The 17,986-nt window shown below is 37.3% G+C and overlaps 2 protein-coding genes across 2 annotated transcripts; both read right to left on the bottom strand.

The window, feature by feature from the left end:
* Positions 1 to 168: 168 nt before the first annotated feature.
* LOC135612594 (26S proteasome regulatory subunit 7) lies at positions 169 to 10,495 on the bottom strand. Its single transcript, XM_065109059.1, has 10 exons — positions 10,336 to 10,495; positions 9,312 to 9,393; positions 5,669 to 5,760; positions 5,509 to 5,586; positions 5,360 to 5,421; positions 3,472 to 3,616; positions 3,042 to 3,260; positions 2,739 to 2,920; positions 725 to 900; positions 169 to 536 (listed from the first exon to the last, which is right to left on the bottom strand). The coding sequence occupies exons 1-10, from the start codon at positions 10,417 to 10,419 to the stop codon at positions 379 to 381; spliced, it is 1,278 nt and encodes a 425-aa protein (XP_064965131.1). The 5' UTR covers positions 10,420 to 10,495; the 3' UTR covers positions 169 to 378.
* Positions 10,496 to 11,393: 898 nt separating this feature from the next.
* Positions 11,394 to 17,772, bottom strand: LOC103973833 (uncharacterized). The gene is made up of 4 exons (XM_009388496.3): positions 17,266 to 17,772; positions 16,208 to 16,360; positions 13,454 to 13,771; positions 11,394 to 12,167 (listed from the first exon to the last, which is right to left on the bottom strand). The coding sequence occupies exons 1-4, from the start codon at positions 17,626 to 17,628 to the stop codon at positions 11,727 to 11,729; spliced, it is 1,275 nt and encodes a 424-aa protein (XP_009386771.2). The 5' UTR covers positions 17,629 to 17,772; the 3' UTR covers positions 11,394 to 11,726.
* Between the last annotated feature and the right edge of the window lie 214 nt (positions 17,773 to 17,986).

Raw genomic sequence — 17,986 nt, 5'->3', positions numbered from 1 at the left:
CCATGATCCCAAATAACTTGAATATAGTTTCATCCATGATCCCAAATAACTTGAATATAATTCAGATTGATCACAAGGATAAATATTTTGTTACCCTAAAACCAAAACTTTTAACGGAGCAATTCTTTCAACATCTAAGAGTTTTAAGAGTGACATGCATAGCTACACTTCACAAGGAATGGATATGATATCAATCTTGAAAACCCAGGCTTCAAAACATGCACATGCTAATGGAACATGAAAGTAGCTGAAAGTCCACAAGTGGTTTGCAAACAGGCCCTGGCTTAATCCTTCATTAGTTGAAATAAAAATCAAGTAATAAGACATCTCGCACGGTGGATGAACAGTTTGCCTTCAATTGTTTCGACGAAGTCATGTTTAGTTATAGACCATGTACTTGGGTGTCGCACTGAACTTCTGGTAACCCTTGATGACTTTGTTCACTGCATCGAGGAAGTCTTTCTCTGTAACAGTCTTCCTCCGTGCTCTGATGGCGTACATCCCGGCTTCAGTGCAAACACTCCTTATATCAGCCCCTTCGAATAAAATACAAAATGACAACAGACATCATCAGTATCAAAAAGAGATTCTGATTGGAGGACATAATCTCATCAGACTGATTCAAAATGGCTACATAAACATCCACCTAAGCTTTCATAAAACAAATCTATCAAAATAAATTTTTTTATGATGCTGATTACTAGAAAATTGGACATTTCCTCACCAGTGGAATTGGGGCAGAGGCGGGCAAGAAGCTCAAACCGGATGTCTCTCTCACAGTTCATTGTCCTGGTGTGGATCTTGAATATCTGCGTTCGGCCCTCCAGATCAGGTAGACCAAACTCAACCTTACGGTCCAACCGTCCAGGACGCAGCAGTGCAGGGTCTAAAGTATCAGGCCTGTATTATTTCATAGCAAACATGCTAAAACAGTTAGACTCGGCTTAAGCTAAAAGGACAATTACCAATTCAATTGTTAAAGCATTAACAACCACGAATGTATTGCAAATAGACAAATTTATCAACCAGATGGAAATGAGGACATTGACAATTTAAAAATAAAAAAAAATTGCAATGTTGAAAAACCAAGGAGTTCAACACCAAAATATGTTGCTATTAGATGCTCCAAAAGCCATAGCATATACATCATAATTGAAGAACTCATGAATTCCATCAGATGCCAGATGCTTTCAGAAAGAATAAACATGCTAGCTCAGATATCAATTTGAAATAAATGATGGAATAATGAATATTATATTCATGTTGAAAATTGCATTGTACCCTTGCAGTGTAGCATAATATCCTAGTGGTCCCTTCAAAGTTGCAAATATCAAGCATGGCCCTGCAAATGTTATTAAACTAACAATGATGTCACAAAGGTTAAATTCCCACTCTAGACTGTTTGTACCTGACAATCACCCTGTGAAGGGACTTTACTCCAAGGTTTTAAATCTCGTGCTGTACCAATGTAGTGAGCTTTGCTCGGTATGGTACGATATGGGGTACCAAGCGGTACACCTAAAAAAAAGGTATAAAATCCTCTGAAAATACCTAAAAGTAGTGCCACGATAACATCCCAAAGCCCTCCAAGGTGAAGACAAGACCAAGGCCAAGGTCGTTGCTCTGGATAAAATGGCCTCCAAACCCTTAGCCTTCTTCTCCTCATCGCCTCGGCTGCGACCTTTGACGACAAGGAGATCCTTGACCCCTACCCCAAATACTCCGCCTTCACCAAATACCTCACCGACTTGAAGCTCGTCGACATGATCAACAGCCACCAGACCGTCACCATCCTCGTCGTCGACAACACCGCCATATCCCCCATCTCATCCCTCCCCACCGACAAGATCAAGACTGCCATCTCCGCCCACATCCTCCTCAACTACAATGACCCCAACACCTTCGACCAAAACCTCAACAAGTCCACCCTCCTCCCTGCCGTCGCTGACAGCTCCGAGAACTTCACCGAGCTCCCCAACGAGCAGATGGTGTCCGGGTGGGCCACGCCCGTCGCTCCCCTCAACTCCAACCTAATCAACATCATCAGGGCGAGGCCGTACAACCTGTTGGTGTTCCAGATATGTCAGTGCTCTAGATCTGTACAACTTGTCGAAGCCCAAAGCCTGATGCTGCCCGGTAGCGGGTGGTCGGCGTGTTGGTCTGCTGGCGGACTGGTATGTACCACCCGGTACAATTTTGCAAACCCTGCTTTGCTCCCCATATAAAGTACCCAATGTAAAATTTGAAAGAGTTGCAGTTCATTGATGTGTTGTACCTGTTCTGTCATCAGCATGGTACTCATGTACTGATGACAATGACTTGATGTAACAAAGGTTTAGACTTCCAACTGCCTTGTGGCCATACATCAAAGGCAACATAAAATGGACATGTTTAGATGCTTTACGATAAACATAAGAATGACTTAGCTATAAACATGAGTTGGTTATCAAACACTCGAACAGGGTTAACCCCGGTTAAGGCTGGCCACTTATAATAAAGCCAATGACAAGAATAACTTGAGATTATTAAACAAAGTAGCATATCTGACTGGTATTAGAGATTTTAAAGAGATAAAAATGATATTCTGAATCTATTGCAAGGTACTACAGAAATTGTCCTTATGTTAGTCTATTGCAGCAGATAAAAATGCAGACACCAAAAATGCTCATAACTTAAGCCGTGGCCTAGATGCCATTTCCAAGTGATATGAAAAAGCAAATCCAAATTAAATAGTATACCTGTTGGTAGCCATTAGAACTTTAATATTTCCTCTGGCATCAAAACCATCAAGCTGATTAACAATTTCAAGCATTGTGCGCTGAACTTCATTGTCACCACCAACCCCATCATCAAACCGAGCTCCACCAATAGCATCAACTTCATCAAAGAAGACAATGCATGCTTTCTTTGACCGTGCCATCTATAATAGGAGAACAATTAACAAACAAGTCTATAGAAGACCAACAAATTGAGCACAAAAGAATGTGAACTCTCAAGGATGAAAGGAAGAGAAGGCAGATTACTCAGGAAGATTTGACAACCTGAAAAAGTTCACGAACCATCCGAGCCCCTTCTCCAACATATTTTTGAACAAGCTCACTTCCAATGACACGAATAAAGCAAGCATCTGTTCTGTTGGCTACTGCTCTAGCTAATAGTGTTTTGCCAGTTCCCGGGGGACCGTAACAGAGAACACCTTTTGGAGGATCAATACCTAATTTGACAAACTTCTCTGGATGAAGCATAGGAAGCTCCACAACCTACAGAAAAAGTTAGATGAACAAAGAATATCAAGATACTGGTGTGCAAGCTGACAACCAATACGCCTAGTCAGGTCACTCGGGCATAAACGCACAAATTACAATGAAATTATATATCAGATTTTCCTCCTAGTAAATGCATCTCATATGCTATAACTACATCAATAAATAAGCTAACCCTGAAAAAGGTCAACAAACAGCTCATACACACCTCTCGCATCTTCTCAATTTGCTCCTTGCATCCACCAACATCATTATATGTAACATCAGGCTTCTCCTCGACTGTCATCATTGTAACACTTGGATCAATCTTGGGTGGCAAGGGAATTTGAATTTGGTACTTGTTTCTGTCAACTCTGCAATCAGAAAGAGAATAGATGTGATATCCATGAAGGATTGAGAAGCCTAAATGTATTCTTACAAGGGGCAAAAAAGGAACACTGAGAATAAAAGATGAATGAGAATGCATGCAGTAGTTATGACATTAAATAGTTGAATCCTACCCTCGCCCGATATCAGAAAGCCAGTCCTTTCTACTTTGCAAAATGCCAAAAGATGAAGAAAAACGAATTGAGAAGTTATATTTGTCACCCTGCCAAATTGACTATGCAAATACTATTACATGGAGAGACACTTTTTATACCATGATCTGAATCCCCTTGGCAAACTAGCAACAATTTTCTCACAAAAGAATGTTTCCATTTTCTAGTATAGGTAATTCTGGAACCATACCACAGAATGGCAGAAACCAGGCACCATTGTACAAGAATTGTCTACACTCATGCAAAACAAACGTTTTGTTTGCTTACATAAGATCTTAGATGTGATTCAAAGTAAAAAAAATAAATTAAAATTCAGAGGCAACATTTCTAAGAATCAAGATCTAAATGTGTGCACTTCTGAAAATATAGAAACAACCAAAATCTCCTACTAAGGTGCATGATAAACTTTATGATATTGAAAGCTCTCTCTCCAATAACATCTTTATTTGAATTTTATAGCTCGATATCTCTAATCATTCCACCAGAAAAATTGAGAGCACTAACAGTGGAACACAACTGGAATTTACAACAAGATCCAAGAACCATGGTTTACATTGTTTTGTACATCAACTGACAAAAAGATGATGCACTACCTGAAGCTGCCCACATGGCAAAGATGATGTTCATCTTTCATCCTTAATCCAAAGATAGGTTATTGTTCTTAATTAATTAGTGCTCTCAAAACAATACCAGTACCACTACAGAGTTGCTCTCAATATTCTTCCCCATTACAAAAAGAATCAGTGATCTTTGTTTATCCATCAAAAGTTGCAAGTACGCTTTAGCACCAGGTATTAAACAAGATGAAATCAGAGTTTAACAGGTACAGGCCTAAAGATTCATTATGCCTGCGAACCTTCCAAAAATTTCTCCTACAGATTCGATTAACTACATACTCAATCTAACATAAAGTAGTCTCTATTTTTAAGCTATGATGCAAGGTATGCAGTTTCGAATAATACCGCTCGTACCGGACGATACGTACCGGGCCCTCAGCTGACCGATACACAAACCACCAGTTACCGGACGATATATATATATATATATATATAAGGCGACGCGATGTCACCTTTTATAAAAATATTTTATATGTAAAAAAAATTTTATATATAAAAAAATTAAAAAAAATATTTTATATATAAAAACGAGACGATGTCGCCCTGCCCGGAGGAGAAGAGAGAGGCAACATCATCAAATTATATATATATATATATATATATATATATATATATATATATATATATATATATATATATATATATATATATATATATATATATATATATATACTGAGCGGTATATCGAACGATATACCGCTTGGTATACTATATCATACCGTACCAAGAGAATGTCGAAACGTCGGTACGGTACGATATTTCAAATCTTGCTATGACGACACCTCTCGGACATCCATTTACCCAGATGATTTATAACTTCTTACATCAACCGCACACTGATCACTTGTATCATCATTTTTATTGACTTATAGTTCTGCCAGCTAACAACAATAACAACATCAATAGCTTCACAAAATCCATAGGGAAAGATATTTCTTACCCTACACGCATCCCTTCTTCAATGTCAGTAGGTGAGACTTTATCTCCCAGCCCTACCACAAACTGCATATGACAAAGACATCCCCAAATATATATATTAAGTGTCAACATTCACTCAGATATCTGAATCCTAAAAAAGTCAAATTTTACCTTAGCTATTTGCTTGACATTTATCACATATTTGGCATCTTCCGTGTTCGGATTGATAATCTTTGTACACCTTGCAACCTTCAAAAGAAACGAGTAGCTCACCTAAAACCAAAATAAACAAAAAGAAAAAAAAACATAATATCCACAGAAATATAACTACCTGTAGTGGTTGCTCCTCCTGCATCATTTGTTTGTCAGAGACCAAATCCCATTGGCTTGGTGCAGCTAAACCAGTATCAGACTCCTTTATTCCTATTAATTATAAGAAATGTTATTATTTATTATAAACTCAAACAAGCTTTGCTATTTCATCAGGACTAGAATTAAATAAGAACCCATTGCAGATGAGCCTCCATAATATAACTTCTAATTCAGTATGACACAATTCAAACCAAAACAATTAGGTAGGACACTAACAGCATGTAACATAGTAGTACCAGATTATTAGTAATTTGAGCAGGCAACACTTCCTAACAGCCAATGTTTTGTCTTGATGAGGTGAACAGAAGTGGAAAGATTAAAAGAGTGCTAAAGTATGCACAAAAAACCTGGCCTCAATACATCCAGAGATCCAACTAAGGCTTTTCTACTAGTTATTATGACATTACCAACTGATACACACTCTATCATTTGTTGGATTCTTATTCACAGGAAGTGTATACTGATTCTTTTCTGAGATTTTGCAAGCCTTTTGTATTTCTCGTTGTTGTAACACTGACTGATTTGTGTTTCTCAACTAAAGAAAAAAACAAAAATAAAATTAACATGCAGTATGGTTGAGTTAGACAAATTTGACTGTTCAAATATAGTTTAGATCATGAAAAATTTAGACATCCCATTTCTTTAACACTTGAAAGCATCATCAAACAAAAGAGAGTCGAATATAATGCACTTAGTGACTTTTTTGGTCATAAATGGAGTTCAATTATAAAGGAGTACAATAGTGGATTGATATGTCTCAAACTGAGAATATAAAACCACCTGGCCTTGTGGCATTTCAACATTACCTGCTTATCACAAGAATCCAAAAGGATCTCTGTGTTCATTTAAAAAAGTTGTGAAAGTTGAATTAGGTTGATTCTCTTGACATCAATGGTATCCTAAAAGGATGGTAGTTAAAAAATAACTGTAATTTTAAAATGTCATCGATAGATCTCAGTTTGTAGTTAAGAATGCCACAACAAAAATTAAAGTTCCATCAAGAGTAACAATTGCCCCTTGTGTGTATATCTGTCTCTCTAGTTTTCTTTGCTCAGAGAACACACCAGCAATTATGTGCCAATTGTAAATTCACTGTGTCACTTAGTATCATGATGGAATAGCCCATGTAGCTAAACGATCATCAGCATCAGCCTTCTCACAATATCACCGAATCATTAATCCTTAAGTATAGGAAACTACAATGCCGCAATAGTTCCACTTCAGTAGGTGGTGATGGATTAAATTAATATAAAAGACAATGGGGTATAACTAGTACCAATCTAATGGCCTTAAAAGGCTAAAATGAATTGACAACAATAACAAAAATATTGATATCTATGACACAAGAGCAAACAGAATAGTTGAATTGAGTTTCAAAACAAAGATTATTGTGATAGGAAAAACAAATTACGATTAGGTTTGACTTGTGGCTGTGACAGAATCCAAGGTTTGTGCATGATCCGCTTAAGAATTGGGATTGTGGTTTATTAAATAAGATAGTTGTAGTTGAAAATTGAACAAATTTCTTTTTAAAAGAATTGAAGTACAGAAAATAATTAAGAACATAAGTATAAAAATTATAATAACAACATATGGCATATATATAAGCAAATAAAATCAATAAAAAGGCAAAAAATTTAAAATATTTGAAAAAATATCTGGGGAAAGAGAAAGCAGTGGTCACATCAACAGATGGTAATTTTAATAAAAAGAGAGGTGGTGGTTCCTCCAGCAACCAACCTCCACGTTTTAGGGCCAGATTGCATAAATCAACCTAAAGTATCTGTTTCTACATAGAATCAACTGATTCCAACCAAATCATGGTTGTTTTTTTATGGTGACTATGATTAAACCTTGAAATCAGCTGGATTGGGTTGGGATACTTGATCCAAGCCTAGATTGGCATGTAATAAGTTGTCACATAACTTTTCCTTGTCTCTGCATTACCTATTTAGATTGTCTGGAAGGGGAAAATATCAAACATTTACAAAAAATATTTAGGTTTAATTGATGCAAAGAAGGACGACAATACCAATAAATTCTTTTTTGTGCAAAGAGAAGATTATATATCAATGTGAATTTAGAAGTTTATATATTGGGCAATGAGTTTTGAAAAAAAAAAATTCTTTTTCTTTTCTCACACCATTATGTGAAACTTTGGGACTTTCATCCCCAGGTGCACTACTAAAGCCACAATGAGTCTCGAACAATATTGTGTGTTTCCATTCTCTTGACATTTATCGCTCTTGGGACAGACAATGAATCAAAGTCCAGGTACTTTCTCTCTCTCTCACGGTGGTAAACCTTTCACATCCTGTCCTACTCCAAGATGAAACAAAGTTCTTGTATATGTTCAAAAGTTGAAACCAAACAAATTCGCAGGAGTTAGTAAAAAGCTAAAAAGCAAGAGAAGCCTTAAAAAAATCAATTGTACAAAAAAGTCATACTAAGATGAAGCTTGTGAAGAGATATTTGATGAGAAACCACCATTCAGAAAACAAAGGTCATATTTGAAGACCATTATATAATGCCTCGACTAGCTAATGTGCAAAGCATATTAACCACAAGAACTATTTCCGTTATATTGGTCCACATTTTATCCTTCTCCAAGGATCATTTCTACTGATAGTTCCTATATGGTGCAGAAAAATTTAAATCTCTATTCTCAAATAGCTTAGATCTTACATATCTTGGACTCTCTAGTTACTAATTTGAGAATCTAATATCTTGATTCACCAAGCACGAAAGAATCTTCCAAACAAACATATAACATCTTAACTGTTTCTTTATAACATATTCATTTAATGGTACAACTACTTTGGGGTCTTAACAATTTACATTGTGATTCATAGGTTTACTATAACTTAGTTATGCCCATACTGCCCAATATGGGTGGTACATACCAATCCGATAGGTGACTGGCATGAGTGTTACATATCAAAATGTCACTACACCCTACCATATCATGTGTCAATATGTCGGTACAAATCGATACGCACCGTACCAACAACTAGTTGGTACACCGGTACGGACCAATAAGACGAATCATGACTATGCCCATCACGTGCAATGGAGTCAAATACCATTTAATTGTTCATTACTTTACAAGTTCAACCATGCATCAGAACTTGCTTCATTGTTAAATTGTGAAATTATCAATATTTACTAACCTGCTCACTCAATGAAACTAGAACAACTCAGTTTTAGCACGTCTTCATTCTCTTGTGAGACTCATAATCAATAATTTTAAGTAATCTGAGACTTGATAACCATTGGCTATAAAATCAATTCGTGACATGCTTACAAATGGATTTACCTTTATATGACATGTTTCTGTGTAGCTTTGCTTTTGCATTCAACCTTGATACATGTCATGTTTCTACTTAAGCATTCTACCTTTCTCTCATTCAACCAACAATTTTTAGACTGTATCATAACTCTAAAGCTCCTAGTCCACTCCCTTTCCAGTCTAAATCAAGCACTTTATAACATAACTGCTCAAAAAAGCATATAATAGTGATAATTAGTGATTACACGAAACTGAGAAGGCTTTGTCAACAAAGTCCACACTCCGTTGATTTTTTTTTTTTTCACAAACATACCACATAAATCATTAACTTTCTTGGCCAATTCCTTGATTTCTTTCTCGGCCTTCTTAATGCTTGTAGAGTAAGGCCCCAGGCCCTGCCATCAAAAAATATCAGAGAGATCAGGAACTGGAGCATTAAGGCTAATACTCTTAACCATCCAAAAACAAGGGTATCCCACAAGCCAAGGTAAACAACACAGCAGCTTGAACCTAGCATGCAAATTGATAAAGCACGAAGCTTGAAGCAGCTGACGTGGAAGAAGGAAACCATGAAATGATAACGAATGCAGATTCTGGAAAAAATTCTCTACAGTTGAAGGTGACATGACGCGAAATCAAATGGAAAATCTGGGCGAGAAGGGAAAAAAAAAAGAAGAAAAGCATCGTAAAGGTTAAGCAAACACAATACAGCCCACATTTCAGAATAACAAAATATTTAATAAAAAGCGGGCAGCCAAAAACAAAACAAGAAAGAAGACCCAATGTATTAAACTTTGACTCGAAAAGAGGAATAGAGGAGACAATAGAAGGGGAAGTTGAGGGTTGTTACACGACAGATCCAAGAGAGATGGAAGAGTATACCCTAGAACTTCCTAAGGAGTAAAATTCCAACGAAAAAATCGATCTTTGTTCTCGAAGATATACAAGAAGAGTCGAGAGTAGGGAAATTGAAGATTACATGACGGACTAAAGACGGATGGAAGAGGTTTAAGGACTGGAAGAGAGAAAAGAAGAGACGAAGATAGGAAATCTCAAAGAAGGATGGAAAAGGAGGAGCCCCTAACTCACACCAAACCCGAATATAAGAAACAAGAGGACGAGGAATCGAAGATTATATGACAGATGAAAAAGGGACAGAAGAGGAGGAGCCCTAACTCGCACCACCTGACAGCAGAGCTTCTCGAGAACAAAACCGACAAAAGATACGATCTTGGACCCGGAGAGAGACAGGAAGAGAGGGGAGAAGGAAGGATCGAAGATTCGATTACAGATCGAAGAGAGAGGGACGGAGAGGAGGACGAGAGGAAGGGGCTCACGTAGGTCTTGAGGAGGGCGATGTCGTCCTCGTCAAGAGGGCGAGGATTCTTCTCGCTGATCTCGTCCTCGGGTTCGGGAGCCATGGCTCTCTGCTCTCCTCCCGCTCGCTCTCCCTTGGGCTTGTCTTGCGTTATCAATCGGCGGCCGCTCCTCCAGTCGCACGGAACCAAAATATAAGGGAACAGCAGACAAAAAGGAAGCCACTCGTGTAGCATCGTCCGTCCGATGGGCAGCGAACGGTCCACAGTTCATCTCTTGGATGATCGCCGCCATATATCGCGAGATATACAATTTTGGCTTGCAACGCAAGGGTGGAAGATGCTGAATCACCCCTAAGAACTGTCACCCCTAAGAAACGTGCGGGGCCACGTCACCCTTGATATGTTTCAGGATTACTCGATCGCCACATTTTGTGAGAGACGGCGTCGGACAGCAAAATTTCCAATTAAATCTCCTCGGATATTCGTTTTCTCAGGAGAAAACAAGTCTGTACTAATTTGGTTCTTAATTTTGATTAGTAGGGATGGCATTAGCGGTATTGTGTTCATGTTAAAAAGAAACCAACGTAATGATGAAGTTAGCCAAACTACAAACAATCAAACTTCGATTAGTTCAAATTCACCAATTTATTGGTAAAGTTAAATTCTATATGAAGATACCAGCTAGCTAAAAACAAAAGCTTACTAATTGCTTAAAAAAAAAAAAAAGGGTAATGTTATATAATTAGAAAACAAGCAGCTTTAATGTGTACTTGATATTTGAGATAAATACACAATACTTTATTTAATAAACTGTAAAGAAAAAAAAAAAAACTAAATGCTAACTTATTTGCTCATGTAATGTGAATGAATATATAACTTTACTTGTAGAGCATATAGTTGGATTTTGAACAAAAATATCTGAAATGGCTTTGAGCTTAGACACTTGGATGAACATGGAAACTCAAATTCTATTCTGAAGAATCACACAGCAATGTCATATAACGAGCCATACAAATTATTATAGTCCAGTGTGTCAACAACGTCAGCATTCAGCAATGCAAAATGATCTCCCACCATGAAAGAAAATGAGTAGCCACAAAAATTGGAGTTTGGTCTCTAGGAAGTCTGTCTTACACCCAATCATATGCAAAGCCGTCAATTTAATAATAATAGCCCTTTTAAGATAAACGTATCCGCACAGAGATAAGCATTGCGTCTCAGAACACATTCAATTGAGCAGCAGGAAACACAAAAACATAAAAGACTAGGCACTGCAATCATCCTTCTCGTACTGCAAATAGATAGCAAGACCTGTCTCTTGTAAAAGATACATGAAAAATGCTCATCCTCCGTCACATAGATGTATGCATGAATATGAATTATCTGGTACCAGCAGTAATTTGGGATGGCTACTTACGTCGTCTCTGAGTCCTCCTTATCTCTGGGAACTGCAGTGGAGCATTAAGAATCATAAACATGGGCGCAGAAGGGGACTCCCGGAAGATTTTACATCCTAATTGTTGATAGTATGGTTTTAGAGTCTGGACAGTCATCTTCAAGTCTCTTGCAATGTCAGATGGGTCTGTTTGGAAGCAATCAGCGAAAAGTGTGAGCACCAGTATGTGCCCAATAAGAAGTTCATTCTTTTCTGTTGATAGCACATTTGATTCTCGATCCAAAAACATCCTCAGCAGCTTCTGATATACAATGCGTGGAATCTTGAGGTGATCGGTGGATTTGTCATGAGAAGCGGACTTAAAATGCCGAGAAGGGCGTGATCGTTCCCAAAAATTTTGAAGATGAGAGATGTATGAGAATATGCAAGCCAGTTTCTCTCTCTCTTTCTCATCCTGTAAATGTCAGGAGATGAAACATTAGTTTTTCTAGAAAAATGATTGTTTGTGGTACAATAACAAAATAGGTTGATAGAGAAACACAGTCACATTTTGTTTAATTGAACTTCCTTCTCTTTATGAAGTGTGTATATTTGGCAGAGTGGTGATGCCACTGATTACAATTACTTGCTTACTTCATATGACCTTTTCCTCCCTAGAAACTTAATAACATGATGAGGAAAGTTTTAACTGAAGTCTACATTCAATAAGAAACAATACATTTTATTAACAAGCATCAAGAATGCTGAATGACTAGAAAACGCATGTTGCACAGATGCTCTCGACTTCACTAAGAGAAAAATCTGGACACAGCAAGTAATTATAAAGTAGATGCCTTCATGAGTATATGCTCAAGTTCCACACTAGAGGACTTAAATTTATCTTGTAAAAATACCCAAATTTAGGAAATCCTGATTTTCATGGTTCACAGCAAAACAAAAGAAATTATGGAAGTATACACCTCCTTTGATGAGTTTCTAACTCCTTTTAGTAGAATGTACCATCTACTAGAAGCATGGATACATATGTGATGAACATGTAAGGAAGAAAAAATTTACAGGTATTTCTCATGTGCTGCCTAGCTTATGTTCACAAGGATTTCACCTTATAACCAAAAAAATGCCTCCCTCAACAATAGGGAGCTGTTGGTTAGGTAGACTTCCCTTTTCAAAGTGAACAATTGGTAATATTTCTGTATCACACTTATGTAAAATCTATCGGAAAAAAATTTGCCAGTTTGTATTATGGGTTTGGCATCTCAAACTAAACCGCAAAAAATAAAGTACATCAATTTTTTTTACCTTGATGAACTAGGCTTATTAGAGAAGAACCAAGTAGCCTGTCACATGACTTCATTATACCACTGCTTAACCTTATGCTCCAAGAGTTGTTTAAATTACGGCATGAGAATCAAGTTGGAAAAGTAAAAACATACTTTCAAAAGTTCTGCAACTTCTGTTTCAAATATATTTATGTATTGGCTCATATAGGCCGATGTAATTAGTTAATTATTTTATAAGAATTGTCTATAGGCCTTAAAACAATAAATGGAGTAGCTTAAATGAGATCATATGCAATAATAGAAGGCATAATATAACCAAATAAGACACAAGAAGCTAGCGGAATTCACTTGATCATTGTAAAGGAATAAAGCACACTAAGTTAAATGGCAACAACAAAATACTAAATAAATGATCAAGCATAATGCTCAGTAATAAGGTCAAAGAAACAAGATAATGCACCTGAATCTCCCTTAGTTTGTGCATACGATTAAAAACAAAACTTGGATAACTTTTTGAAGGGATATCTGTTCCAGAGTGTAAATCGTCCAAAATATCCAGGAGGTGAATCCTTTCACCTTTGGGAATAATCTCATCGAAAAGGTATGCTTTCTCTGGTGTATCAGCAGAAGCATCATAAGGTGGAATGTTCCGAGTGGTTGTTTCTAAAGTATCTTCAAGAACCTGACTCTCCCCGTCAGCATTGAGATTAATGTTCTCTAGATGTTCACGAGCTGAAGAATCATTACGTTGCTGGATCAGCGACCTCCATTTGTTATCCTGCATATGGTATGTTGGTTAAAATATAAAACAATGCTTTCGCTACTAGTGAATTCATTCCATGATCAACTAGTAAAGAAATAGCTTTATCATACCTGCACCTCAGATTTTTTAGAAAGTTTATATTACATTCTGCTAAAATGAGAGAACTACACAGCTTTTCTCAAAGGAGGTAGATCATAGATAGAGCACCAAAACACACGAGGGCAAGATAAGGTGCTTCTTCAGCACCATGTAGATCAAATGTAGTATATAAGTGAATCATTAAGCCTGGAAGAAAGCTAAAAATGGAATTCTAAAACTTTAGAAATGGACCACAATAAAAAATGAAGAGATCAACAACTAATTATGTCAGGGAGTTCCAAAACTCAAATCAATTAAACGTTGAACAGATGCCATGGAGTTTTCTATAACAAATTATATTAGAAAAGCAAAGTAGATTTCAATTGAGACTCCTTTCTCATTGAAAAAAAAAATGACAAGATAGCTAACATAGTCAAGATGACGTGCCTCCCATCACTTGAAAGATGCTAGACCTGCAACAGCTAACTTCCACTAATACAGCCTGATTCTTTTCCTTCTGACATTGTTAGCTATTTGTTGATCAGAAAGTGCCATGATTGTGCAAAAGACCAGCACAAAGACATATTTGTCTCACATCAAATACTCTACACCAACGATTGTGATTTATATGCGTCATCAGCTAGACTGATATGGACCTGACAGGAAACCGACGAATTGACACATGTCAATAAGTACCACATTACTAGAAGGGGGAGGAAGAGAAAAAGAGAAGGAAAAAAAGAGGAGGAGAAGCTGAAGAAGAAGAGGAGTGCGTGACAAAGCAAGAAAAAGGAGGAGAATGGGGGCAAAAGGAGGAGCAAAATGTATTAGAGTATGATAGGAGTACCACTGATGGGTGACAAACAGCATGAGGTATTTTAGGGTTAAAAAAAGAGCTTACCACACTATGAACAATGGTAAGCCCTATCCCATATGGACCACACAAAATTGGGCAGTTTGCAAGTAGTTCACATTTGCACCAGTAAATACTGGCTGATACATACTGGTCCGAATGAAAATGTATACCTTGCTTTGTACAGACTTAGGAATCTTTGAAATATAATTAAACTCAAGACTCTAGGGACCAAACTTACATACTCCTCTGGACAAAGAGATAGATATCTACTTTTTTAACTTCTCCATGCAGTTAAAGATAAAGCTCAACAGGTCAGAATAAGGAAGAAAAAGAATCAGATCAGGTCAATGACAAGCTGGAACAGCCTAAATCAGCCTTGCACAGCCCATATTCATGGGAACAGCTAATTTCAGCAGGCCAGAATTCACTGGAAGACATAATTCCAGCTGACTATCAGTTTAATTCCAGCCTTTTCTCCAGGCTTTGAAATCACTGGGGTTCTAGGCTTGGAGACAAGTGCTATCTATAGACTCAGATCTGAAGCAATTTTTAGGTCTGTCTTCTCTAAGCTAATATAGAAGGCAATGTTTGACAACAGTATGGTTACTCCTCTATGTCATGGGTGACCCTAATTTGAGTCACAGAAATAGATTGTCTTCTTATGAGAATAAGGCTGCATAATCTGACTTTCTTGAGACCCTCCATTGGCAAGAAACTCGTGTACTGATCATCCTTCTATTTTATAGCCAATACAACTAAAATACATATCAACAGTCTAAAATTTTGCCTGAAAGAAAGAATTATTAGCACTTCAAAGGCTCATGAATCAACAAGATTCCAGCCAAGAGAACTCAAGAACAAAGACGAACATAAAATGTCAAAGCTCCTGTTGCAACCATAATAATATTTTATTTGCCTTCCTTGACATTCAAACCGTAATCAGGGATCCATGTTATCAATGCTATTTTATTTCATTTAGATCATTAACTAGCATGGAGCATGCTATTCCTTGCTACCAACAACACAGACCTAATTAATGATGTAAAATAAGATAAACAATATTAATAACAGAAGACCCCTAATTAATGTTCAAAAGTGAAGTTTATTATAAATCCACACAAACAAAAAAGTTGTATTTATCCTTCTTATCTAAGTTTTGGTTAGGTACTTTCTTGATTATTGACCCTTGTAAGACAAAGATTCTTGTACCTTTATCATCTTACAAGAACCTCCTATTGCTTCAATGAAGATTGCACTATCATTTTGAAATCAACCAATGACATAAAAAGAATTAAGAATGTTGTCAGTTATTGCAGCATGCAGGTTATTGAGGCATATACAGAAATAGAGGTAAGCAGCTGCATATACAGTTATACCAAGATAACCCAAGAAGATCAAGAAGGAATGTACATAAATAAGTACATTGAGGTTTCAAATCGCTGAAATTGAAATATTAAAGAATCCACAAAACATGAAATGGCATATTAGGTAATAAGTACTAAGGTAAAAGCCATTACCTTGTCCCTATCCTTCTTTGTTCCATAAAGACTAGTAAGATCCACCATTTTTCGTTCTGTTTTGCTTGTAGCAATACTCTCTTCAGCTAAACCGTCTGAAACTTCTGTATCAGCAAAAGGATTCATCTTCAACCATGGCTCCAATCTCAAGATCTGCATTAATCACTTTAATCAAGATATGGTACTATATAGGTGCAATAACTTCATAAATTGGAGGAACCAAAAGTTGAGGTTTAAACTCATAACCCGAATAATTTCGGCAGTCATGACACAGATGCATGAACAATAAGATGATGATTTTGTGTAATTCGTGAACCTGCCCTTTATTGTGGAGTTCCATGTTAGACATACTCAAACATACAGACAGCAACTATGGATCCTCTGATATTTTTAAGTAATGAGACATCAAGATGTTAAATTTACATAAAGTGTGGTGGGGAAAAAAGTACCAACGAGATGCATCTTTAAATACGTTGAACAAAATACCCACATCATAGTATACAGACCCCGATAAAAAAAGATATTAGGTGCATCACTGAGAAACATAGCAATGAAAGATCCAATCAGTGTGCCATAGGATCCTTCAAGATTACAAGCACAAAATAGAAATCAGATGTACAACAAGCCAGAATCAGCAAATGTATGTTTCAACAACATATAAAGATTCTAATAAAATATAATGATCATTACCACTAATTAATTTAAGGGTCTTAAACAACGCAGATTACTTGTTGCACAAAAAATTCTTTTAAGCTATTCAACTAAAAGATGAACAGAAAATCTGATTTCTGAATATGTTTGAAGAAAAACAAGTCATTGGTCTTCTTAAACTCTAGTAATCAAGAAATCTAATACAAAAAGTTAAACGATGTCAGTAATCTACAAAAATCTCCAATTTTAAAGACCCACTAATGCAAAAAGTAGCCAAAACCACATCACGAACAAATTCTGGGAAAAGATTGCTTTTCGAAGCCAAACCCGTAGTTCGAACGTCTACCATTAATCTAGTGGCTAAGATGAATTGCAACAAAAAGAATGATCTTATTCAGATAAGAAACCTTGTTGGAGGCGATGGGCACAATCCTGAGGGTCTGCGACTCCTTGTCGAGGACCCCGAGCGCGTAGCTACAGATCTGTGCTCCCGCGGCCTCGCCGGCGTAGCTCTTGCCAACGAAGTCGACGCCGGTGCCACTGGGACTCACGACGAGCTCGAGGCGGTTGGGCCTCTTCTTGTTCCTAAAGACCTTGATGCTGGGATCGGCGCCCTCCCCCCGGGGATCGTATCCCGAGGGAAAGTAGCCGACGACCGGGGCGACGCGATCGGCGGCCTCAGACAGAGCCTTCATCTCCACGCTCACTCGCTTGTTCCGCTTCTTCTTCTTCTTCTTCGTGTCGCTTCGGCCATCGGTGGCTTCCGCCATGGGCGAACGACCAAGGTTTCTTCTGCGCTCCGGGGTAGGATCACTAGGGTTTTGAAAGAAGCGAAGAGCTTTAATTAGGATTTTATAGGAAGGGGCTCCAATGTCAACCCCTAAACTAATAGGGGATTCCTCGTAAATTAATAGGCCCGAGTCGGCCCATAATATTTGACCTCGAATTGGCGCTAATCCTTATAAACAGAGGGTTGTTGATCAGCTTGAGTTTGCTTGATCTCAAACAGTTCGGGTGATTAAAACTATACATAATACATATTATTATTATTATTATTGTTATGATCATAATTATTACTACTACTACTATTATTGTTGTTCTTCGTTAGCAAGTCACTGTTGTTGTTGT

Source organism: Musa acuminata, chromosome BXJ2-5, assembly GCF_036884655.1.
Source record: "Musa acuminata AAA Group cultivar baxijiao chromosome BXJ2-5, Cavendish_Baxijiao_AAA, whole genome shotgun sequence".
Classification (NCBI taxonomy): domain Eukaryota; kingdom Viridiplantae; phylum Streptophyta; class Magnoliopsida; order Zingiberales; family Musaceae; genus Musa; species Musa acuminata.
Note: the sequence above shows the minus strand (reverse complement) of the source record. Positions and strands in the feature narration are given on the sequence as shown.